The 26,696-nt window shown below is 40.6% G+C and overlaps 1 protein-coding gene across 1 annotated transcript; it reads right to left on the bottom strand.

The window, feature by feature from the left end:
- Positions 1 to 26,490, bottom strand: LOC149300736 (1-acylglycerol-3-phosphate O-acyltransferase ABHD5-like). The gene is made up of 7 exons (XM_089484880.1): positions 26,381 to 26,490; positions 4,746 to 4,831; positions 3,272 to 3,641; positions 2,070 to 2,224; positions 1,236 to 1,347; positions 957 to 1,143; positions 1 to 90 (listed from the first exon to the last, which is right to left on the bottom strand). Exons 1-7 carry the CDS (start codon positions 26,488 to 26,490, stop codon positions 1 to 3), a joined length of 1,110 nt encoding a protein of 369 aa, XP_089341006.1.
- Between the last annotated feature and the right edge of the window lie 206 nt (positions 26,491 to 26,696).

Raw genomic sequence — 26,696 nt, 5'->3', positions numbered from 1 at the left:
TCAGTCTACAGAATCACAGATCTCTGAAACTTTTTGATTGAAGTCTTCGGGCTGATCAGCATAGACATAGTGGCCAGCACCACGGATGGCCTGCAACAGAGGAGATTATATTGTTCACCAAACTCTACAAAGAGAACTACAAATAAAAACGCACTTTGCAACAACCCAACTGGGTAATGGTCTGGCTGTGGTCAAACGTAAAATCTGCCTTCTCAAAACGGTTAAGGTGTTTTGGGAAATATAGCTTGACCAAAATACAAAATAATTTGTAACTTCACTGGCACCTTAAGATATAACAGCAATATTTCATTTGCTGAGCATCAGAAACACTGGCCAGAGCAGAGTGGTTAGGGACTTTTTTATGTGAAAACAGCAGTCAAAGAAAAATGCATAGTTTGCAGGTCGATAAGCCTAATTAAAACATACAAATATATAGAGCTATTAAGTTTCAACACCCAGTATGCCACATGCTAGAACTTTGAACTACACCAACATAAATAACAGTTGCAAAATAATAATATTCTACTATTATCGGCAAGGCAATAAAATAATAAACTGTGCCATTTTTAGCATTCAGAAAATCACCAAATGAGTGAACCACAGATAATAGTTCTGATAATATAAAAGTAAAAGCATTTGATAATGGTGAACACAGAGTAAAACACTAGTCTTTTATTAGTATTTACATAATGTCATTTTCAAACCATTATGAACTTGAAAGTACTGCTCCACCTACGGTGCCTCGTGAAATACCACTAGCTTAGTGCTGATTCATGTAGAGAGAAAGAAAATATGCAGAAAAATACTTTTATTTTTCTCCCTGTCCCATAAAACAAAATTAAAGGGTAAATTTACCAGCATTGCTTAGAAAGCCCTGTCCTGTATGGACAACAGTAGGTGGAACAACAGCTTGAATTATTAGTCTTCCCCACAGCAAAGTATCAAACGAGACTTACAATGGTCTTCACGTAGGAGTCTGGCCTCAACGACTGAATGTTGTTTCCAGAGTTACCATCTATGCAAGACCGTGCGCCATAGATCACCGTGATCGGAATATCTGGGTGAAGGCCGTCGATACGCCTCAGCATGGGTCTTTGTGCCCAGCCATACGGAACCGTCATACTTCTAAAAGCCGATTCACCGCTGCAATAGTAAAAATGTTTTGCAAAAACTTGTAGCTGATTCAGTTTTGTGATAAAAATCAAGACAATTTTTTCATTTACTTTTTCTTTTACCTTGGTGGCTGTGCATTGCAGTGGTAGATATATTCTGCTACTGTATCATCATCAAACAATGAGGAATACTTTTTCTTGAAATCAGGCCTGAGTCGCTGAACTAGGCTTAATCCTATTAGGAAATACAATGAAAACTGACAATGTAACAGTTCAATATTGGCATCTATTGACATTTAGGTCTAATCAAAGCCTCGTCCAGACGAGTCCAGCAGATTGTTTCTAAGCCCCTCGGCGCTTCTCGTGCACATGGAGGCTGTGCTGGGCTCTGTGCTGGACGCATCTGCCAAGGGAAAAAGCACTGAGAAGGCATAAGCATGTCTATTCGCAAGCATTCCGTATCAGAGATCTCCCTTGCGGGATAAGTGCTGGGTGAAGATGTTATAGCTCTGTGCATATGGTAGGGCTGGGGGTGCTGCTCTGGTTGAGACCTAGTTGCATCTTTGTTAATCGTAAAGAATGTAGGGCAGATTGTACAATCTGTATTTGTCACCCTGAACAAGTAACTGGACTGAAATAATGAATACTTTAGGCACAGAGAATATTGTGAAACTTTCATTAGGACAAAGTCTTTTCATAAAACTTAGCACTGATCGCTATTATGGCCAATATGTCATTTACTCAGAAATCAGGTTACGTTAGTGTCATACGTGAACCTTGTATTCGCAAGAGACTGAGCGATTTTGTTGGAAGTGATGACTAATGTACATGACCTGGAGTTTCATTCCTAGGTAACAATACATGTAAATGTGGAAGTCTCATGCCACTGTGCATGAAACAGTTACAGCCCACAGCATTTGTACTTTAAGTACAATATCCAAACATTTAGTTACTCACCTAAAGGTCCTGCTAAGCGAAGTCCTGCTAAAGGGTTAAATGGACTTAACATAGCTCCGACTGCTTTAATCCAAATGGGAATTGGTCTATCCTCATCTGCATTGTCGGGTCGGTCTGCAAATCCCCAGGGCTCCACTAAAATGAGACATTTTACCCTATAATAAAAATACACAAAATGTTGGCTTTCTTTCCCTGACCAGCTTATGAATGGAAATAACCACCATTAACCAAACACATTTCTGCTGTATTTAGTGTGAATTGAAATCAACAAACATATGCCAACGTGCATAACAAAAATTTCTACGTTGCTGCTAACTTTATGACCCTTCACACCTCTTTTGCAGTTTTCGGGGTTTTTTTTAGCCTACCATAAGCATACTGAGCCTGTGATTTACTTGCATGGGTCAGACAGAGCTGATCTTATGCTTTGCTAATGAGGCCTAACTAATGAGATGCTAATGAAATTCAATTCTATGAAGGAGCTGATGTAGCACCGGATTAGGACTCATAAGTGGCATACCTTGCGTCCTTATCTGTACGCCTCTGCCTAGAATTCCTAGAGCGTGTTGGAAACTTTGCACCTTAGTGAATTCCAAGCAGCACTGGCATACGTGCATTCTATTTTCCTTGCTACTCTAAGCATGATAATACTATACTATAATTTAGATCATATTAATAAAACATGGCATTTATAGATAATGAATTATCAGGTTGCTTCTAAACTAAACAATTAAGTCCTGTCACATGGCTTAATGGACCTTGATAAAAGAATTCTTGTAGGTGTCAACTACAACTAAAATAGTTCCATTGGTAGTTTAACTTTAAAGTAAATTGGATTAAAATACCACAGATTACCACTAAAAATCATATTTTTTTTTATCACAAAATATGTCCACACAAATCAATATAATAAGATGAGCAATGCATAAGTTTGTTTTTGTACTGATTTTTGGGTTTCTGTATTTTTCTTTCTTAGAGGAACACTTGAGCCATGCAGTTATCTGGAGATGTAACTTTTCCTAAAGGTGTGTGTTTTGTTTTTTTCTATCAGGCAAAGAATGAACATTTAAGACCTATCATATGACAATATGCATTCTCCTGGAGTGATCCTTTAAAGAAAAAATTAAAATTACTGTGTGCTATAAAAATAAATACAAAAAATGGGTAAATAAAACCCAAGGATCATTACAATGACTACTTACCGAGAAGGATATTTTAAGGCGTAGGCTGCAGCCAAATATGCACCAAGATTATGTCCAAGGAAAATAATTTGTTCCAGACCTAAGGCGTTCCTCCATTCCTCTAAAGACTGGACAAACTGCTCCTCTGCCTTTTCTGCCCCGCCATCAAAGTGTGGTCTACTACTGCGTCCAAATCCCAAGATGTCCAACGCGTACACAGTTCTGTTCTTGCAAAGGTCATCTAAGTTGAGTACCCATAGTCCAACCCCTCCTCCAAACCCATGCAGCAAGACAACGGGGGTTTTATTCGATGAGCGGATAAATGACAGGGTCCATATAGTATTTCCACCGGATATTGAAACATGCTCTTTACTGTAGGAGCTTTCAATACCTGCAAGTGCATATATATATATTTATATGAGAAAAATACAATTCACACAATAATTGAAGAAGAAAAAATAAATACCAGAGTCAAATCAGCCGTTTATGAGAAGAAAGTAGGGTTTGCTGGGAAATATAGACAACTCCAACAGATTGAACATTAATCCCAACAGTAGGAGTTGTATAACTTTTTTTTTTTGCACAGATTATGAAGGCCTTCAGAACAGAGATATTATGTACTTATAAACTCATACAGAAAGCATACTGTCACCAGACAGGGTAAGGCGCGTGTGAGGTTACAATTAGAACATAAAAAGTATAGAAACGCGTCATTAAACAGTAAAAATGCATTACATTCATAATTGTCTGCAGTGATATAATGATTTATAATAAAAAAAGGAGTAAACACGTCTTATCTTTTAGCCATCGATTTATTTGCAGTATTTAACTTTCTAAAAGTTTGTACAATGTACTAAAATATATCCCGAGTAAAAGTCATTTAAAGAAATCATTTGCTAAGCCTGGAGTCTTGCACACGACAATCTTGCAGGTGTCTGAATGCGATGCTGGGGCCGCTCGCTACATGCCGAAAGCCGCTGGGACTTTAGTAACTCTTGCAAATGCTTGTTTCTTTGGACCTCAGAGTTCTAGGTCACCCTGATCCACGTCTTCTTTGAAACAAGGTGTGAGTTGGCCATTGGCAAATACCCAGAGACAAAAAGTAACCAACTAAACGCTATTCTCAGGCCAACCCAGCACTTAGTGAATATACCCCTAGATTTTTGTTTTAATTGAACTGTGCTGGAAGCTGACCCTATTAAAACACAAAGAACTAACGCCACTGCATTATTAACTGTTACACCATAAAGATCCCCATAAATCATACAAAACGATAGGGGCAAACCCGTCCCCCGTACTCTGACTATATAAATGAAAAGCTAGTTTACATGGACAGTTTTAGCTGCTGTCTGCTACGGAACAAACATTTGTATTGAGGTTTTAGTTCACATTCTCGTTTTCTTAGGAATACACTATATTGAAAGTTGTATTCTATTTCACAGACTCAAAGTGTTTAACCCTTTTACCCCATCCCTTGTGCACAAAAGCGGCTTACTGTTCAGCATTTTCTCCTCGGCCTCTTTGAGCTGTTGCACAGATGTAGGACACCAAGCCGGGAGCCAGCTAGAAAACCATCCCGACCTGTAATAAAGAAAGAAAAAATATGGTAGCATTTCATAAACGGAGGGCCTAATATCTATTAGTCATAATGTCTGCAGTCAGCCCCACTGACCAACCTCAGACACAGTGATACAAGTACACAGACCATTGTTAGACACGCCAACGTACAACACAGACACACAACACACTCAGCCAAATTAATCCAAGTAGGATTTTCAGCCATGACATATAAACACACACAAAGTTTTCCGCTGTCCCTTCGTCATCGGCTTATCTCGCCCAAGTGGGGAGAGATGTGACCCATGCGAGCATGCCAAGTGCCGCCCCAGATATTGATGTGCGAATGATCAAAGACCATACAGTTATCCTGTAGGCATGACGTGTGCCATAATTGTGTGATTTTTACAATTTATCGTGATGGTCATTAAATAAATATTTTTCTTTGACCCTTAAATAGAGTAATGCAGCCTAGCATTGAAGAAAATGTGGTTTCAGTAAACGTCCTTTAGTTACAGACGTAGATTGTCATTGCTCCATGCGCGACCACCACATCGAGCTGAATGAAGTTCTGCTTAATGCTTTCATCTATAGACATTTATTAGTAAACGTGTCTGTTTGGGTGACTGAGCCATTATACTGATATCAGTAGTCAGGGTGTTTGTCGAGCAGACTGGGCTATGATAACAGAGTTGCAAATGGCAAATGAGCGGCTGTTTGAAACGTGTATTATCCAATAATTACAAATATCGCAAAATGATAACAATATTTTGGAAAACTCACTTTTAATGCTATATTTGAAATAAATTTCTTTTATTTTTTTCCGTTAACCATTTTACTACCCTATAGATGTACATCCACAAAAGGTGTGACAAGATTACCTTTGGGACGTACCTGTACATCATGTGTTTTTCACAGCAACATCTATTGACAGCCTGGAACCCCCCCTCCCCCGTCAGCAGACGCTCCTGTACACGGTTACATAACGAATGCACATTTGCACGATCGCACATTCCCTTCTCGTAGGCGTCACTGCTGACACCCACTGAGGACAGGAGAGACTTAGCACTGTATGTCTAGACCCTCATGGGATCTGCGATTGCTCCCCCTGCTGGCTGATCGCAGGCATAGAGATCAGCAATGCAAGTCTATGGAGCCCTGCTTGTTAATAACAATATGATGAGTGCAGGGGAGATTGGAGGGAAGAGAGTATGAAACAACATTTTAATATAAATAAAAAACACAATATAGTGAGCTCAGTGATGTAACTGTGATAACAATGGCATGCATAAGAAGGGCTTTCTAGCCATAATGGCAAACTATAGCCAGCGTATACTAAGAACTGGATGTCAGACCAAGGATTTAATGTTGCAAAGCATTTTACAGCCATACACGATTCAAACAAAGGGATTTAAATGTTAAACCTGCAATCCCTGAGGCTTAAAGACCTTAAAATGCAACGTTCTTTATTTTGCTCACAACCACCTGACAATTTTCTCATGAAATCCAAGGTGGTCCAAGGTGGGTTTATCCAGGGTCTAGCAATATAATACGGACAATATGGAGTTTATACTGTATGTTGTTAAAAGGCTCAATGTAAATACACATTTAGAATATCCGGGTTTTATCCTTTTGGTGGATACCAAACATCTGTTCCTGTCTCGAGTTACGAGAATGGCTACTTTGCAAGACGTTGAACCAGCATATTTGATGTCCAGATATTCACAGAAATGGGAGTGTTATAATAAAATTATGGGGGGGGGGGTGCTGTAAATTGTGTGTCCGGGGAAGCCTTATGTATTTTCATATAAAATCTTCACTAGTGTCCTTGACATGTCTGATGGGCCATAAACTGTCAGGTCAAACCTCTGATTCTCCCAGGTAAGACCCAGGGGGGGGGGGGGTTGGCACCGGTATATACACACACAATTTGTAACTATTATTTCCATCATATATTCCTGTTTGAAACCTTTTAGATTATCTGGTTTTGTTCTCTAATATGAACTCTCTACTCTGAAGAAAGCTCAGCTACAACAGGGTTAATCATGTCCGATTATTTTTATACTGTAATTCTGTTGTGTTTGGGGAAACCTAAGACACCCAGATATAAAGTCTTGGTGGTGGCAGCTAGTTGTAGTACTGGGGAGGAGGGATTTCAGGGGTTAATCTGGTGGTTGCTGGGAATAGTAAGAGGTAAGCAGGGATCTGGTGTTATTAATCCTATAGCCCTCGCCTGTGGCACACAGTAGACTTACAGCTAATGTAAGAATATGAGTTTAAGATGTAGGAAAGCTCCTTGTTTTGTTGACGGGCTCTACACTAGTAGAACAAATGCCTGGGTTATTCCCGGCTCTACACATACCTACTATACCAGATCAGCAGATTTCAACATACGGAGAGCGATATCAGCAGCTGGGGGGGACTGTGTGTACAAAGTTATATTCCCAGAGCTTCTTTCGAAGAACTTTTGGCAGACTGAATTTACCATGAATTCCACGCACGCATTAACAACTCTGAATTGTTTGCTCGCGATAAACAAACCAACAGATAATACATCGGCTATTTCTAAACCGGTACACGGAGTCCTCGCGGACAAAATTCAGTAGGCAAACCTTTCCAAGCGTAGGCCAAAAGGCAACGCAAAAGCACTGAAATTAGCTCCCATGTGTTCTTATCCATGAATTTAGAAGCACTGGGAAGGACCACAATTACAGAGATCAACAAATGATCACAGTGGGCTGCGAAGTAGTAGTAAAACTGTTGTAATTATAAGGAAACTTTGCAAAAAAACCCAAAAGGACAATAGCAGAGAGGCTATTATTTACACTCTCATACACAAGCCACTGGCACATGGCCACCTATGATTCCAACTGCAGGCCTCTACTACATTGTTTGTGAGGTTTATTGCGCAATGCTGGCACAGCGCGTATGTCCCAGAACAAAAACACGTCAGAGCCTTCTCCTCACCCAGCAAAAGTGCGGTAAACGGTTCTGTTACGAGAGCCTTGTACTATATGTTTACGACTACATATAGTTCCGGCAGTCCCCAGAAAGACGCTTTTTCACTACAGTCTCCAATTTTATAGGGACTATTAAATAGCTCTGCATTGTGTGAATGTGTATTCAGAGCCTTGCAAACCCCCTAAAGAGGATGACATAGGAGACGTTTGGAACTTGAGGTCTCATTTTGTGGTATTATATTTCCTGTACTTGTTCCTATCCTATGTGGTTCCTTCTTAATTGCGCTGATTAAAGTGTATTTGCCACACTTCTAAACTTCTTTGATTTACAAACCTCAAAAATTCAAACACTTACAATAATTTCTCCTCTACACAAGACCTAACCATCTGGGCCAACATTGAGCCCTAAAAATCACAATTGAACCTAAAATTTTATTCAAGCTTTGTTAGCACACTTGGCCGGGTCTATGAGAGGTAGAGTGGTCAGCTTTCACATAGTATTCTCATTTCACGCAAACCTGGATGATGTCATATGCCATGCCTTTGGAGCGGCGGCATGATGGCAGTAAGGGCATTTCCTTTAAATAGTTTCAGGGTGCCAAGGTAGGCCCCCACTGAATAAAAGCTTGTGTCTTCAGACAACCGAGTAAAAAAAAAAAAAATCATGAAATAAAAGTGAAAGATGCTGAATTGTTATTAAAGTGTTCTTTAACCCCTTCGAGACAAAGGCTGATTTTACTTTTTGTACCCTTTGTGACAATGGCCTTTTTAACATTTCTGCGCTGCTTGTGTTTAGCTGTAATTTTCTTCTTTCCCGTTTACTGAACCCACACACATTAGATATTGTTTTTTTCAGGACAAGAAGGGCTTTCTTTAGATGACATTGTTTTGATTGTATCATATTATTTACTATTAAAAAAATTATAAAATATGGTGAAAAATTTAGAAAAAAATGACTGTTTCTAACTTTTAGTTGAAAAATCTTTTACTCATCTATAAAAGGTAATGAAAAAACCTGCTAAATAGATTCTACTATTTGTCCTGAGTTTAGAAATACCCAATGTTTTTATGTTTTTTTGCTTTTTTCTACCCATTATGGGGCAATAAGTACAGGTAGCGTTTTGCTATTTCAAAGCCATTTTTTCCAAATCTGGTAATTCTTCCCCCCATGTGCCATTTCGGGTATCTTTGAACCCGGCCAATGCAATTTACCCCATCAAGTCATATATTTTTGAAAACTAGACAGCCCAGGGTATTCCAAATGCTAGTATTTTAACTCTTTCCATGCACCATATCTACCACCAGTCTTTGTCAAACTTTATGGTAGTCATTTTTTTGCATTTGTTTTGTCATACACATTTTACTTCAGGTATGAATTAAAATGTTCTAGTTTATGTCACTATCACAAAACACCCCAATATGTGTTCAGCAACATCTCCTGAGCGCAGCGATACCCCACATGAATGATTTTGCCTGGCTGTTTGGGGGCAAAAGGGCCACATTTGGGGCATGCGCATTTTTCAATGTTGAACTTTGGCATTTGGGGATCCACTGCCCATGCCCTATTTGGTACATCTTTGAGCCAGGCCATTTCAGTGTGCCCAACAAAACCATATATTTTTCAAAACTAGACACCACAGGGTATTTTAAATGCTGGTATTTTAACTCTTTGCATGCACATATTTTACCACCAGCATTTTTTCAAAGTTTGCAGTAATATTTTTGTGTGTATATTTTTCCCACACACACCTACTTTATGTATGAATTTACAGCTCCTGGTATATGCCGCTGTCACACGACACCCCATAATGTGTTCAGCAACATCTCCTGAGTGCAGTGATACCCCACATGCATGGGTGTGTCATTTTTTTGGGGAACTAAAAGGCCACATTTGGTACGTGTGCATTTTTCTAATTGGAAATTAGATGTGTGGCCATCCTTCCCCCCGTGTTAATTGGGACGTTGTTGAACCTGGCCCATTCAATTTACCCCATCAAATCATACATTTTTTAAAAGTAGACACCCCACGGGCATTTAATATGCCAGTATTTTAACTCTTTCCATGCGAGAATTGTTTTAAGCTAATATGCTAATTTTAGGACTTGCTCACAAAAATATATTTTTTATATATATATATATATATTTTTTTTTTTTTTTTTTTTTAAATTTAACATTTTTTTTCAACTTGGAGGTTCCCCTGATAGTGACATCAGTGGGAAATGATTTTTACATTTTACTGTTTTTTTACTATTTTTTTCTAATTATTATTAATTTTATTTTATTTTTTAATTTATTTTTACTAATCACACTGTGATTAGAAAGCTGGGCTCCATTGACTTGCATGGTGAATGCAGTACCTGTATTCAACCTGCAAGTGGAGCCAAAGTTCTCTAGATGGTCTGGACTATCTAGCGAACTTTTAAAATTTGTGGTTCCTGTTACAGGACGGCGGCCATCTTCCTTGATGGCGAAGATTGCCGGCAGCTGCGGCTGTGACCGCTCTCCGGAGCGGTCACAGCCCATCAAAAGGTTAGTGTTTGGTGTCGCTGGATGCCTCCTGATCGAGGCATTCCAGCGACACCATTTAAGTTTAGGAGGCGATCGTCGATCGCCTCCTAAACGCTTTTAAAACGGGCGTCCGCCGCCATACAAAGTATGGCGGATGTTGACGCCCCGTGGAGGGGCCAGAGATGGCCCCTTCGTGCCGATCGCGGCGTTGCTGAATGCCTCGAGGTCGAGGCATTCAGCAACGCTTTTTGGGTGCAGAAAGCGATAGTAGATCGCTTTCTGCACCCGTTTAAAGACGTGCCGGTCCTGGCACGTCAATTGTCGTAAAGCACATGCTTTTCCGTGCCGTGCCAGGACCGGCAATTGTCATTAAGGGGTTAAATTAGACACTACATGTGATGTAATGTTATGTTGATTTGTGACACTGTTAATGTTGTTAATTTCCAAACTCTAAAGTTCTACCTTAAATACTAATATATGGTCTACCTTAAGTCCTGTTATGCAACTAGGAGGGGGCAGCAGAGAGTAGTGATGGGAAGTTCGGATCATTAAAGTGAATCGGATCATTTCGATTCGTTCACTGAAATGATCCGATTCATGATCCGGATCTTCGGATCACTCAGTGTGTCTGCACGGAGTTACTGTTTTCCAGTAACTCCGTGCAGGCACACTAACGATTGGCCCCGCCCCTTTCATTATGAATCCTCCCCCCTGCCTCCAGTGATGTCAATGAAGGCAGAGAGTCGTTCAAAGATTCGGATCTTACAGGGATCCGAATCTTACAGTGATCCGGATCACTGTAAGATCCGGATCACTGTAAGATCCGGATCACTGTAAGATCCGGATCATTGTAAGATCCGGATCATTGTAAGATCCGGATCATTGTAAGATCCGGATCTTTGAACGACTCTCTGCCTTCATTGGCATTGTAATCATTCAGAGAATGTCACCATACTGTTATAAATAATACATTCATAATCACTGCCCCCAGGATTTACATTCCCCTTTACCTGCAACTGCACCTTAAGCTAACTTTATTAAATTAATTAAATTAACCCTCACCATTAAATTAACCCTAAACACCCCATCAACCATGACTGCCCTAAAATTAACCCTTAACACCCCATCAACCATGACTGCCCCTAAAATTAACCCTTAACACCCTATTAACCATAACTGCCCCCAAATTAACCCTAAACACCCCATTAAGCATAACTGCCCCTAAATTAACCCTAAACACCCCGTTAAGCATAACTGCCCCCAAATTAACCCTAAACACCCCATTAAGCATAACTGCCCCTAAATTAACACTAAAGACCCATTAAGCATAACTGCCCCCAAATTAACCCTAAACACCTCATTAAGCATAAATGCCCCTAAATTAACACTAAAGACCCATTAAGCATAACTGCCCCCAAATTAACCCTAAACACCTCATTAAGCATAACTGCCCCTAAATTAACACTAAAGACCCCATTAAGCATAACTGCCCCTAAATTATCCTTAAACACCCCATTAAGCATAACTGCCCCTAAATTAACACTAAAGACCCCATTAAGCATAACTGCCCTTAAATTATCCTTAAACACCCCATTAAGCATAACTGCCCCCAAATTAACACTAAAGACCCCATCAACCATACCAATTTATTAGGTAATTTATCTGGAGTACATGCAATTAATTTAGGGGCAGGTATGGTTAATAGAGTATTTAGGGTTAATTTCAGGGGCCGTTATGGTTAATGGGATCTTTACGGTTAATTTCAGGGGCAGTTATGGTTGATGGGGTATAAGGGTTAATTTTATGCTGATGATTGAGGGTTAATTTAATTAATTTAATAAAGTTAACTGTAGGTGCAGTTATAGGTAAAGGGGGGCAAACTCAGGGGAATCTAAATCCTGGGGGCAGTGTGAACATTATTAATGTATTTATTTATAAAAGTATGGTATCAGTGATTTTCTCTGAATGATTCGAATCTCTGTAAGATTCGGATCCTTGTAAGATCCGGATCCCTGTAAGATTCGAATCATTCGACTCTTCGGTTCATTCGACTCTTCGGTTCATTCGACTCTTCGGTTCATTCGACTCTTCGGTTCATTCGACTCTTCGGTTCATTCGACTCTTCGGTTCATTCGACTCTTCGGTTCATTCGACTCTTCGGTTCATTCGACTCTTCGGTTCATTCGACTCTTCGGTTCATTCGACTCTTCGGTTCATTCGACTCTTTGAACGAATCTCTGACTCTATGAGTCATCGTTCCTGTGAGAATTAATGAGCTGTAACCTGACCCCAGAGTGCTCTGCAGATGACTCACAGCTCTAGGATCAGGTTACAGCTGCATGATGATTCACAGATTGAACCGCTACAAACGAATCGTTCAGTCTAGTGAACCGACTCATCCGGATCACTAAAAAGAACCGGATCAAATGAACGATTCGTTCATGATCCGGACATCACTAGCAGAGAGAGAGGAAGAGAGAGCATGGAATAAAGAAGTTTCTGCCTGATCTGTCTGTCTTTATTGTACTTACAACACATGGTACCAGGAGTGTATCTAAAGAATAATGGCAAGCAGCACAAGAAACATTCCTCCCCTGGATTTAGAATCTGGAAATGTATCAGAGAACTGGGCAAAGTGGAAGGAGCTGATAGAGCTGGTTTATGCAGGCCCTGATGCAGCACAATGGACTGATCAACAAAAGGCTGCATACTTTCTCATCAGTGTTGGCCAAACAGGCCGGGATGTATGCAGAGCATGGTGTGCAAGTGGAAACATAGCTCCAGAGGACAAGAAAAAGACAGAGGTACTCTTTGCAAAGTTTGATGAATATTGTAATCCACGAAAAAACACCACAGTGCAAAGAAAGCTGTTCTATGAGAGGAACCAAGGGGGCAGTGAATCAGTTGATGAGTGGGTCACACAGTTACAATTGCTTGCAAAAGACTGTGCATTTCATGATAGCAGTGATATGATAAAAGACAGGTTATTAATGGGCAGTCAGTTCAAAGAAGTGCAGGAAAAGTTACTGCAAGAGGAAGAATTAACCTTTGAAAAAGCTATCAGAATTGCGAGAGCATATGAGATGTCAAGAAAAGACTTGCAGGTACTGGGAGGTCCACAACCACAAGTCAGTGCAATTGAAAAGCAATCTAGAAGTCACATAAGAGAAAAAGCTGACTGGAGAGGGAATAAAAGAGAAAACAGAGCTAGGAACACAGAAACAACCTGTGGATATTGTGGAAACACACACTACAAAGATATGTTATGCCCTGCAAGAGGCCAAATATGTAATAAATGCAGAAAAAAGGGGCACTTTGCCAAAATGTGTCATAATGGAATGAGCTATAGGAAGCCACAGACACGACCAGTGTATAATATAGATGATTTGGACAACCATTCAGATGATGACACAGACGGCTCACAGATATACCTTGCATCGGTGCAGAACACACAACACTCTGCAGATGAAGCAGTGGTCACCTTACATCTAGGGGATGCTAAGATCCCTGTCAAGTTTAAGATTGACACAGAAGCTCAGGTAAATTGCGTGCCAGGACACATATATCGCAAATTCCTCAGTAAGGAATTACAACTCGAAACGCAAAGGCTACCAAAGCTAAGAGGTTATGGAGGAGAGGTCCTGGATGTTATTGGACATTGTCATACAAAATGTGCCTATAAAGGATCTGAAACTAACTTACAGGTGTTTGTAATAGAAACACAGGCTCCTGCTGTGCTGGGTCTGCGGACGAGCCAAGAGATTGGATTTATCAAAATTATAATGACTGTTAACAACGGTGAAAACATACTTACAGCTCACGGCATTAAACATGATTTCAGTGATGTATTCAGAGGACTCGGATGTCTTCCAGGGATATGCAAAATCCGGATCAAAGAAGGGGCACACCCTGTTATACATGCACCAAGGAAAATACCTTTAACGCTTCAAAGCCAAGTAGAACAAGAACTCTCAAGGATGGAAAAATTGGGAGTGATCAAAAAGGTCACAGAACCTTCTGAATGGGTCAGCTCTATGGTGGTGGTGGAAAAGAAAAACACAGGAGCAATCCGTATATGCATTGACCCACGTGATTTGAACAAGGTAATAATGAGAGAACATTACAGACTACCCACTCTAGAGGACATAGCACACAAACTTGTTGGGGCATCAGTGTTCAGTGTACTAGATGCACAGTCTGGGTACTGGCAACTACGTTTAGATGAGAACAGCAGTCGCCTCACCACGTTTAACTCCCCGGTTGGACGATGGAGATTTACAAGAGTACCTTTTGGTGTAGCATCTGCTCAAGAAATGTTCCAGAAAAAATCACACAAGCTAATTTCAGGCCTGCAGGGTGTGGAAGTCATAATTGATGATTTATTGGTCTATGGCAAAGACCGTGCGGAACATGACAAGAACCTGATTGCTTTGCTTAAGAGATGTCGTGAGAAGAATATGAAGCTCAACCCGAACAAACTGCAGATTGGTGTTGAGGAGGTAAGCTACTTTGGGCATATCATCAGTAAAGATGGTTTAAAACCTGATCCCAACAAGATACAAGCAATCATTAAAATGCAAGCACCAACTTCCAGAAAAGAACTAGAAACAGCACTGGGCATTTTCAATTATCTGTCAAAGTTTTCGCAGGGTTTAGCCCAACAAACAGCACCTCTACGAACTCTACTGAAGAAAAATGCATGCTGGTCTTGGGATGCTAATATGCAAACAACGTTTGAGAAAATAAAGGCCACCATAAGCAAACAGCCCGGACCCATCTTGAAATATTTTGATGTAAACTGTGATACTGTTCTTCAAGTAGACGCATCACAATTTGGGTTGGGTGCAGTACTGACACAAAGAGGTCACCCAGTGGCCTATGCCTCGAGGGCACTTACGGCAGCTCAATCAAACTATGCCCAAATTGAAAAGGAAATGCTAGCCATTGTCAACGGATGTGAAAAATTTCATCAATATATCTATGGGCGTCCAGTATTAGTGGAAACGGACCACAAGCCTTTAGAACACATAATGCTGAAACCACTAAACTTAGTCCCTCCACGCCTACAGAGAATGGTAATGAAGCTGCAACCATATGACCTTACTGTCAAATACAGACCAGGGAAAGAAATCCCAATGGCAGACACGCTATCCAGAGTGTTTCCAGCAGGACATGACGCACGGGATGAACCTGATCTGGAGGAACAAGTGCACACAGTCTTAGTCAATGTACCCGTCTCAGATGTCAGATTGGAAAGTATTCAAAAGGAAACGTTACTGGACAAGCAACTAGAAAAACTTTGCCGGGTCATGTGCAATGGTTGGCCGGAGAAGCGCAAAAAACTATCACCAGAATTACAGGAATTCTGGCCTGTGAGACATGAATTGTCAAATAACGAGGGCATTATCTTCATGCGTGAACGTATACTCATTCCTAGAAGTCAACGGAAAGTGGTTTTGGAACAAATTCACCAAGGACACTTAGGCATGGCTCTGTGCAAACGACGGGCACGGGAATTGGTTTATTGGCCTAACATAGACTCTGACATTGAGAGGTTTGTGAAGATTTGTGAAACCTGCAACGAATTTCAACGACGAAACACAAAAGAACCCCTCATCCCCTGGAGTAGCCCTTCTCGTGCTTGGCAACGACTGGCTACTGATATTTTTCATACTGAAGGAAATGACTACCTGATTATTGTTGACTATTACAGTAAATACTTTGAAATAGTACAACTGAAGGATCTGAAGTCCTCATCTGTAATTTCGGCTTTCAAATCAATACTAGCCAGGCATGGTGTATGTGAAGAACTTGTCTCTGACAATGGTCCACAATTCTCCAGCGCTGAATTTCAATCTTTTCTCCACGAATGGGGCATCAAGCACAGTCCCGTTAGTCCACATCTACCACAGGCTAACGGACTAGCTGAAAAATATGTAGGCATTGCCAAATCCATTCTAAGGAAAGCACAATCGTCCGGGCAGGATGTTCATTTGGGTCTTCTGAACTATCGTGCAACACCTCTGGAGGGCTTATGTTCTCCTGCACAGTTACTTATGGGCAGAGCACTGAGAACTACAGTGCCAATTTCTCCAAAGAAACTTCAGCCACAGAACCTTGCACACGAGCATGTAGCTGCGCAACGAAACAAAATAATTTCCAAACAAAAGCAATATTATAACCAATCAGCCAAATCTCTGACACCACTTGCCACAGGACAAGCTGTAAGACACAGAGTAGATGGAAAAACTTGGGAACCTGCACGTATAGTACGAGTATTGGAAACCCCAAGGTCATATGTAATCGAGAATCGGCTGGGTCAGGAACTCAGACGAAACAGATGTCATCTACGTCGTGACTTTTCAAGTTCTACTACATGTACCTCAAATGATGCTGCAGCTTCCAGCACACCCGCCTTAACAGACAAGCTTGACTCGTATTCTGAGGACAACACTGAACCATATAAAACTACCGACTCCCTGGGTTTAGCATGTTCTACGGCTCCAGAAAGAGAGAATGCTCTGAACACTCCTATGGAATCAAGGGACACCTACTCTAGTTACGGTCGCAGATTGAAACCTAAAATATGGGAGGACTTTGTTACACATTAAATGAGTAAATGTTTGAGGGGGAAGATGTGATGTAATGTTATGTTGATTTGTGACACTGTTAATGTTGTTAATTTCCAAACTCTAAAGTTCTACCTTAAATACTAATATATGGTCTACCTTAAGTCCTGTTATGCAACTAGGAGGGGGCAGCAGAGAGAGAGGAAGAGAGAGCATGGAATAAAGGAGTTTCTGCCTGATCTGTCTGTCTTTATTGTACTTACAACACACTACAGGCATCCTCCGCATTAAGTACACAATGGGGCCCCAGAGCACGTATGTAATACTGAAATGTACTTAAAGTGGGGGATGGAATGGGGGATGGGCAGAGGCTCGTGGTAGAACCAGTATTATCCGATCAATTCCTGTGTTCATCGTGCACATATACCGTTATGTGGATTTTTATTAGATTATTTTAATATTTAGATTATAAACTTCTGAGCAGGGCCCCCTCTCTGCCCAATGTACCGGTTTGTCTTATTCTGTCAGTTCTAGTATTGTTGAATATAAGTATTCTAAGTAGCACTGTGTAAACGGTTGGCGCTATATAAATAAAAGCTAATAAAAATAATATGTAAAAACCAATACGTAAAGTGTCAGATCTGCTTTAAGGTGAAGGACTTAAGGTGAAGCTTGGAAAGCGATATATCAAAATATAACTCGAACACAAACATCTTGTGTAAATGGTGCTTGAGGTGCTATTGAATGGAGTACGTAGCAAAGCTTAATATTAAGCTCTGGTGATGATTTGTTATGTCTTCAATATTGGTGGGAGCTACAATAAGACACAGCAGACACAGGGGGGATACGAGATACAAGGGGGCAGGAAGCCGAGCGTAAATGTTAGGTTTCTATTAGCATATAAGTGGCCCTAGAATCTACGACAGATACTTGAACATGATAGATGTATAGCATGTGGAGAACTCCTAAGAACACATTGAAGGGGTGCTCGGAGATACTGGGATTTTAGTTAGTGTCCAGGTTTACAGCATTCAAAGTTTTAGAACAGTGAAAGATTTCACAGGCCCAGAAATAGCATCAGAGGTTAAATCGGGCCATAATATTAACATTATAAAGTAACAGGTTCAGAAAAATATACTTTTTCATTAGAATCAGACGGTTGTATGTGTGATAGCAGACCACGGACAACTTCTTTTTTTAAAATATGATTAGCTCAGTAAAATCTTTTTGCACATTTCATGCACCACCGACTCATATAAAGCTTTTTTTTTTTTTTTTTTTTTTTTTTTTTTTAGAAGTTGGGACCCTGCTTTGACTTGATATGCCCATAGCAAAAAGGAGGATAATCTCTGGCAATAGACAGAACAATAGAAAGAAACTAGGTCAAAAGGCATATAGCGTGATTAATCCACTAAGGACTACAGATGTGCTGTGGAATGTTATGCTTTGAGAGAACTGAACTCGCAATACAGAATTCAGCTGTTTAATACCGTATTTGCTCGATTATAAGACAAGGTTTTTTCCAGAGCAAATGCTCTGAAAAATACCCCCCGTCTTATAATCGGGGTCGTCTTATAATCAGACCTCAAATCAACTCAAACTTCTGAGTCCCCGGTGTGTAGCTGGGGAAGCGTGTAGATGTCTACGCGATTCGCGTAGACAACTTCCACTGCAGCAGGAAGGAGATGTGGCTAGCAGCGGGGGTTGTCTGCGTCCATCGCGCAGACCTTCCCCAGCTGTCAGAGATCAGAGTTCCCCGCACCGGTGCCGGTGCCGGGAACTCTGATCTCTGACAGCCGGGGAAGGTCTGCGCGATGGACGCAGACAACCCCCGCTGCTAACCACGCCTCCTTCCGGCTGCAGCGTAAGTGCTTGGGATCTACACGCTGCCCCGGCTACATGATAGGGAAGTCAGAAGCACCGGTAAGTTTGGGGGGGGCGGGGGAGTGTTAAATGGGGGGCATAAGGCATTTCTGGAGGCAGAGTGCTCTGTGAAATGCCTTTTAACCCCCTTAATGCCACTCTGCCTCCAGAAATGTCTTTCTAACCCTCTATACGCCACTCTGACTCCTGAATGCCTTAAACCTCCCTATATGCCACTCTTCCCCATAATATGCCTTTTAATCCTCTAAATGCCATAGTGACATATAGGGGTATAAGGCATTTCTGGAGGCAGAGTGGCACACAGGGGGTCAAAAGGCATATCATGGGGCACAGTGGCATATAGGGTTAAAAGGCATATCATGGGGCACAGTGGCATTTAGAAGGTTAAAAGGCATATCATGGGGCACAGTGGCATTTAGAGGGTTAAAAGGCATATCATGGGGCACAGTGGCATATAGGGGTATAAGGCATTTCTGGGGCAGATGTGCATAACTGGGGGGCAAGTTGGAAAATAGAAGGAAATAAAACCAAAATATTTTTCTCAATCATAGCTTTTTAAAAAAAAAATAGTTTAGATGAATTAACATTTACTGGTAAAACTTTTTTCCTATAGGGTCATCTTATATTCAGGCTTTTTTTCCTAAATTAATATTCAGATTTGGGGGGTCGTCTTATAATCGAGCAAATACGGTAATTCCCAAGCAGAGCAGTACTCGCGGTAGGATAAGCAATTACATCGGGACCTTCCAAATAATAGCAAAGTCAGGAGTTCATTTTCTAGCAATAAGACATTCAATGATGGTCCAAACAGTCATTACACAAACGGTTATTCTAGTTACACCTTACGGTTGAGACAGATAGGCTGTATAAAGAAATGTAATTGTCCTTCACACACTCCAAATTCCTTCACTCCTAGCAGCTAGGTTCAGATATTAACCCGGCAGCAGCCAATAGTGCTTTTGGCACACTAACCCACCATACAGAGTAGTTTGCCCCTCCCCCCATCTCAAGGTACAGAATGCTGTACACGGAAAAACTGTGGAGTGTGGGAAGCATGATGACTTTTTGTTCTTGAATAGAGACATTTAAGACAAAAAATATATACTTGCATTAACTCCTATCATCTTCCAGCTATTTGCCTCCAATGATTGGTACCCCCTGCCTCCCGTGTGCCAACGAGAGCTTTCGGCACATACAATAACCTCAGTCTAAGGCATTGGTCTAACTGTTAAAATATGGATTTTTATTAGATTATTTTAATATGTAGATTATAAACTTCTGAGCAGGGCCCTCTCTACCCAGTGTGCCAGATTGTCTTATTCTGTCACTTCTAGTATTGTTGAATATACAATGTCAAGTAAAACAAAACCTTTCCATTCCTTCAAAGATGGGGAGATACATCCATAGAGGATAAAGGACTAATTTCTACATAATGGTAATGAAAATAATGGAAAAATGAAGATTGGTGTAAAAAGTAAATACATGTAATAAACAAATGCCAAGAATTATACAGGACCTTATGCAAACTACATGTCTTTCAATAACTGTATGTGGAGCTCTGTGCCTGTAGTTTGTTACACTGTTATTCATATTTTATTGACAATAAATTAGAATTTATAATTACATTGGTGAGATCTCTTCAGCCTCCTTACACATTGAATTATGTATTATATGGTTCCAACTCGGCCCGGACACATTTTCTTGTGTAGGGCCTTTAATAGTAAAGTGGGAGTTACAAACCACAACTCCCCAGGCAACTTCGCTGTTGATATATTGAATAACCACCATTGTTCAATTTTATCATCGTGTCACAATTGTCTCAAGTCCCTCAAAAGGACAAATGCAGCTATAATTGTGATGTGCATCATCGGTGCCTAGTTGGTAAAACACAGACCTGTGCTGTGACCTGACTGTTCATGGTGGTGGACTTGGTCTTCAAAAAGGATGTGCACAAGTACAGCAAATCATTTGATCAGTCAGCGATGGAAACAGTATTCAGTACTCATTCTACCAAGAGATAACCGCCCTTTTGTGAATGACACATCAAGCGTGTTCTGAATGTTTTTTTATAGGCTCTAATGATGTGACAGACTCGTTTGGTGTTGCATATTGAGTCATTTACTAAACTCTTGGCCTGTTTTGTCACCAGATTGCAGCATTATTGGAATACAAGGGCTCTTTGGTGTGTAATCACTGGGCTGTTGATTTAGTTGAGTTTAGGGCTGCAACAACTAATCGATAAAATCGATAATGAAAATCGTTGCCAACGAATTTCATTATCAAATAGTTGAATCGATTTTTATCGATTATAAAATGAGGATTTTTCAGAGCAAATGGGGGGCAGTTATAGTTAGTGAGGGGGTTTAGGGCTAATTTAGGGGCAGTTATAGTTAGTGGGGTGTTTAGGGTTAATTGTGGTTGATGGGGTGTTTAGGGTTAATTAAGGGGCAGTTGGGGTTGATGGGGTGTTTAGGGTTAATTTAGGGGCAGTTGTTATTAAATAAAGTTAACTTAAGGTGCAGTTAGAGCTAAAGGGGGGCAAACTGAGGGGAATCTAAATCCTGGGGGCAGTGAAGATTAACCCAGTACTTATTTATAAAAGTATTGTCTGTGAACCAGTCTGCAAATCTATGAGTGCACTATGGCATAGGGGGGTATACGGCATACCTTGGGAGGACGGAGTGACATATCTGGGGGTATAAGGCATATAGGGTATATAAGGCATATGTGGGGAGGGCAGTGTGGCATTTCGGAGGGCAGTGTGGCATTTCTGGGCTCAAATGTGCATAACTGGGGGGGGCAGGTTGGGAAATAAAAACAAGAAATGCATTTTTATCAGTTTTTTTATTCTGCTGTTCGTTTCTTACATCCTACGTTACTTTATTAAATTTTAAATAAATTAAAAATTTAAATTTTTTTATCCGATTAATCAAAAAAATAATCGGCCAACTAATCGATTATGAAAATAATCGTTAGTTGCAGCCCTAGTTGAGTTTGGCACTCAAAAAAACTTAATGATCCAGGGTCAGTCCAGCTCCTCCTGTAGCAAAAGATAAATGAGGTCAGATCTTTCTTTAACCCCAATGTAGTTGTATTCTTTTCTTTTTAATAGGAAAGCGCATGCATTTGCAATGTTATATCTAATTTATCATCACGGGAAGATGAAAACCAAACAAAATACCCCCAAAGCACATGGACATTTCAGAGGAGGCGGTTTAATGTCAATCTGTCTAAAGGTATCTATTTTCCATGTATAATAGGACAAGTTGAGGATTTTTTTTTTTTGTACACACAAGTTATTTCACTACACTGCTGGTCTCGTTTGTGTCCATCGAAAGAAAGGACGTACAACCTTAAAGAGGTCTTGCCATAGCTATTAGCGGAACTAAATCCATTAGTTTAACTGTTTTAACCCCTTCAGTACCGGGACGTACCTGGTACTTCCTGGTTAACAGTCACCGGTAGACCGGGACGTACCAGGTACGTCTCCTCCAAAAAATGCCCCCACATCACCACAATCGCGGTGATCGTGGGGGCGCTGCTGCTGCTGCTGTCTGCCCAGGAGTCCTGAAGGGGTTAATTCCCGTTTTTTAGGGGATTCTGCTGCTGGTGGTCTGCCTGGAAGCCCAGGCAGACCAGCAACAGCAAAAACGAGCCCCCAGAAGTCCTCTGATCAGTCCTGTAGGACTGATCAGAGAGACTCCTCCCCTACAATCTCCAGTCTATTGGAGATTGTGTCCCAGCTGCCAGAGGCAGCTTCAGGGACAGGGAGACAGGGTTCTTTGGTCTCCACAGGAGTGTGGAGACCAGACCCCCCCACCCCCACCCTTCCTCAGTTAACCCCTACCCCCCTCTTCCTCAATTAACCCCTTCAATGCTGCGATTGTGTATGACCCCCATCGCAGCATTGCAGGGGTTAATATTAGTCCCCACAAGCTTGTGGGGACTAAATATCAATCAATGCTGTGCTTCAATGGAGCATCAGCATTGAAAGAGTTAAAAAAAATAATGTAAAAAATAATAATAATAAAAAAATAAATAAATTAAAAAAAATTAATAAAATAATAATAATAATAAAAAAAAAATAACAGCACTGACCTGAAAGTCCAGGGTGCTTCCAGGTCAAATGCTGGGCTGATCAGATCGCTCCTGGCCAATAGGAGTGATCGGATCATTATGGCAGCCCACGGATGACCCTGCTCTACAAAGAGAGAGGGGTCATCTAGGGTAATTATGAAAAAACACAAATTATTAATAAATGAAAAAAATCATAATTATTACCTGATCACTTGTCGGTGACATTTTAAGTCGCTGATTATTGATCGGTCTCCCTGATTGATGTCAGCGGCCTAAACCTGTCACTTACAAGTAATCTGATGAAAAAAAATATTTTAAAAAATGTAAATGCACATGTTCCAGTTTTGCCCTCATAGCTTTCTCAAAAAATACATGAACCATGCATGTGAGGCCTTGTTGGAACCGGGGGGTGTTGGTGAACAAAATGTGGTGTTTTTTTTCCAGTGTTACACATATGCTGTGCAAGAAATAAATTGCAACATTGAAATGTATGCGTTAAAAACGCAATAAAATAATTTCCCTGTGAAGTTTGGCAGACATCAGTGAAGAAATGGCTGGCTGAAAACTGTCAAAACTACCCTAGTTGAACACCTTGACTCGTCTACTGTTCATAAATATATACTTTTATGGGGTAATTTACAGTGGGGGGGCTTCCAAAATGTCCCAAATGGGATATGGGCCCAGGAAACCAATTTCTGAAAACTTGCGCATGTTCCAGTTATGGCCTCATGGCTTCCTCAAAAAATGCATGAACCATGCATGTGAGGCCTTGTTGGAACCGGGGGGTGTTGGTGAACAAAATGTGGTGCTTTCTTCCACTGTTGCACATATGCTGTGCAAGAAATAAATTTTAACATTGAAATGTATTTGTTAAAAACGCAATAAAATAAATTTTCCGTGAACTTTGGCAGACATCAGTGAAGAAAAGGCTAGCTGAAAACTGTCAAAACTACCCTAGTTGAACACCTTGACTTGTCTACTGTTCATAAATATGTACTTTTATGGGGTAATTTACAGCAGGGGGCTTCCAAAATGTCCCAAATGGGATATGGGCCCAGGAAACCAATTTCTGAAAATTCCAAATGTGAAAACGAAAATGTGCATGTACCAGTTTTGCCCTCATAGCTTCCTCAAAAAATGCATGAACCATGCATGTGAGGCCTTGTTGGAACCGGGGGATGTTGGTGAACACAATTTGGTGTTTTGTTCTGCAGTTGCACATATTCTATACAAAATATAATATAAAATCTAAAGCAACATTGCAACATATGCAAAAAAACCAAAATAAATATAAAAATACCTCAAAATTTGGCAGCAATTGGCGATAAAATCCCTGTTTGAAAAGTGTCAAAATGACCCTAGTTGTACACCTTGACTTATCTACTGTTCATAAACATATAATTTTGGGGGGGTAATCAGTATCTGTGACAACTATTGCAGTTATTAGACTACCATGCCAAATTTGAAAAAAATTACATTTCAAAAACGTGATGCATGCCTTGCAATATTTGCCCTATACTGGTCAAAATAGATAAAAATCCTGGCCATGTTGGGTGGTTTCCAAATCAGGACAAGTTAATGAATATATCTGGGATAATTTTTTCCCATTGGTTTAATGTGTGTACAATTTGTATGTATACAAAACTGTAAAAAAATGCGTTTTTTTTCATTTTTTCCCCACTTTTTCCAGTTTTTTTCAAACAAAACAATGTACTACCCAGCTTACTATGGTTTCAAATGAAAGCCCTACTTGTGCTGAAAAAAACAATATATGATTTGTGTGGGTGCACCAATTGATAAGAGATAAATTACAGTTGAAGAAAGACATGGCAAAAACACAAAAAAGGCTCCGGTCCTTTAGCGACACGTTAGTATCAAAATCCCGGTCCTGAAGGGGTTAAAGACACCCGGTTTACAGGAGAAAGAAGAAGTCAGCATCCACAAGAGACACAAATTAAATGTCTCTCTAGTCGACACAACGGCATCCCGAAACTTAATTTCACGCACACACCACAAAAGTGGGTATTGCTGTGGAACGCAGTTACCAAAGCTAGTGACACCTTTCAGTGGACCAATATTATTATTATTATTATATTATATTATTTTTATTTATATAGCACCAACAATTTACACAGCGCTTCTTACAATCCATATATTCAAGGGGAATGACGAGACTGGAATTGACAGACTAAGACAAATCGATACATTAGGTGGAGAAATTAAGTCCTCAGTGGTCCTTTATACATCTCATTTACGTCAGAAGGTTATTTGACTCTATGAATGTGTTTTTACCCACATAAGGCTATTAGGAACTTCTGAAGACTTTGTAATAACACAATGACACAGCGTAGCAACATAAACCATTAGAGGCCAAAAGCTTGTAAAGAATGGATAACGTTGTTAAACACTGATCCAGAATTAGAAACAGAATTGCTAATACCTTTCCCAGAAAAAGAAAAAAAAAAAAAAAACAATCTGTAATCACATTATATTTTGCCTCATTTATAATTTTTGCCTTCTTTGGTTGTAACCTTTTATTGAGTCAATTTAGAAAAATATGTACTAGAGAATAAATAAATAATTCATATTTAAAGCTTCTTGATGCAAGAAGAAATCTGATTGCCTTTTGAAGTCAAGGAGGATTTTCCCCCCTAAACGGTTAAATTCCAAAAATGTTTTGGCCTTCTTTAAGATCAACAGCTGGAAGGGTAGGCAGAACAGTTGAACTTGGTGAACTTTTCCAGACCTAAAATACTATGTTACATGAACTTTTCGTGACCTTAGAGGTCTCTTTCTCAGATAGAAGACCTGTGACCTCCCGAAAGCTTCTGCCAGTTTACGTCCTTGTCTAAGTTTGCCCAACAATAAAAAGTTATCAACTTCAACTAAGGTTCCATTTTCTTGCCAATCCATCACATCGTTTTCTTATAATAATCTTTGCTGGGGACACTTGTCATGTGACACACAAGCAGACACTGGTGGCTGTTGCCATAGAAACTGAAAAAGCTTCTTAAAAGTTTGCAGCTTATTATTATTAACATACTAGAGAGGGTTATGCTATGGCTAAGTGGAACAGTATCTTTTATTCACAAAGCGGGTACATTCAACACATTCTGCCTACACATCCCTGTAAAATAACTGTATAATACATACAGCACATTATTAATGCCATCACTTCCATCAAAAACACAAAGTCATATAAAAGCCACACCATGACTTCAGTAAATCATTTAACAGTAAACTACAAGAATATGCCATAGAAGTAACAGCCAAAGATTTCACGCAACGGTTAATAGTCCCCTATAACCGCACTGCGAACCCATTGCTGTATGGATGAGGTGTCACTGCCGGGGCCGCGCACAACGTTTCGTGGCCCCAGCCACAATAATGACACCTTCATCTCACCCACGGACTGAGCAGGACCCTTCCGCGTGGAGGTCACGGGGTGGGAGGGCTGCGAGCTCCTGACCAGCACGTTCCCGCCCCCTTCCCCACTCTGTAAATAGAAGGCATTTGGCCCCCCCGCCGGTTCCACAGGTGACCGCTACCCCTAGAGAGGAAAGGCGCGCACTCACTCTCTGTCGAGCTGCCTCGCCGGGAGATACAGGAGAGACCAGGCAGCCGCTCTCAGGGAGCCTATCAGTCCCCTGTCCGAAGTAGAAACCAGCTCTGTTTCCTCCGCCATTCCTCGGTGTTTAAAATTAAAAAAGAAAAGAGTGCTTAGCAGATATGGCAATCTTCGCTCCGCTTTGCGGGTTACGCCGGGCCCGAGCTGACCTACGTTGCACTGCCGACTAGCCTCAGCTGCTCGGTACTGTTTGTTGTGAGGAGAGGAATCACCCTCTCTACGTCACCTTTCCCCGCGACACGGAATGGGGCGTCGCCCGGTCA

Source organism: Sceloporus occidentalis, unplaced genomic scaffold, assembly GCF_023333645.1.
Source record: "Sceloporus occidentalis isolate IW3139 unplaced genomic scaffold, rSceOcc1.0.p SCAF_23, whole genome shotgun sequence".
In the NCBI taxonomy this organism is placed as follows: Eukaryota; Metazoa; Chordata; class Lepidosauria; order Squamata; family Phrynosomatidae; genus Sceloporus; species Sceloporus occidentalis.
This window is presented reverse-complemented; position numbering and strand designations above follow the sequence as displayed.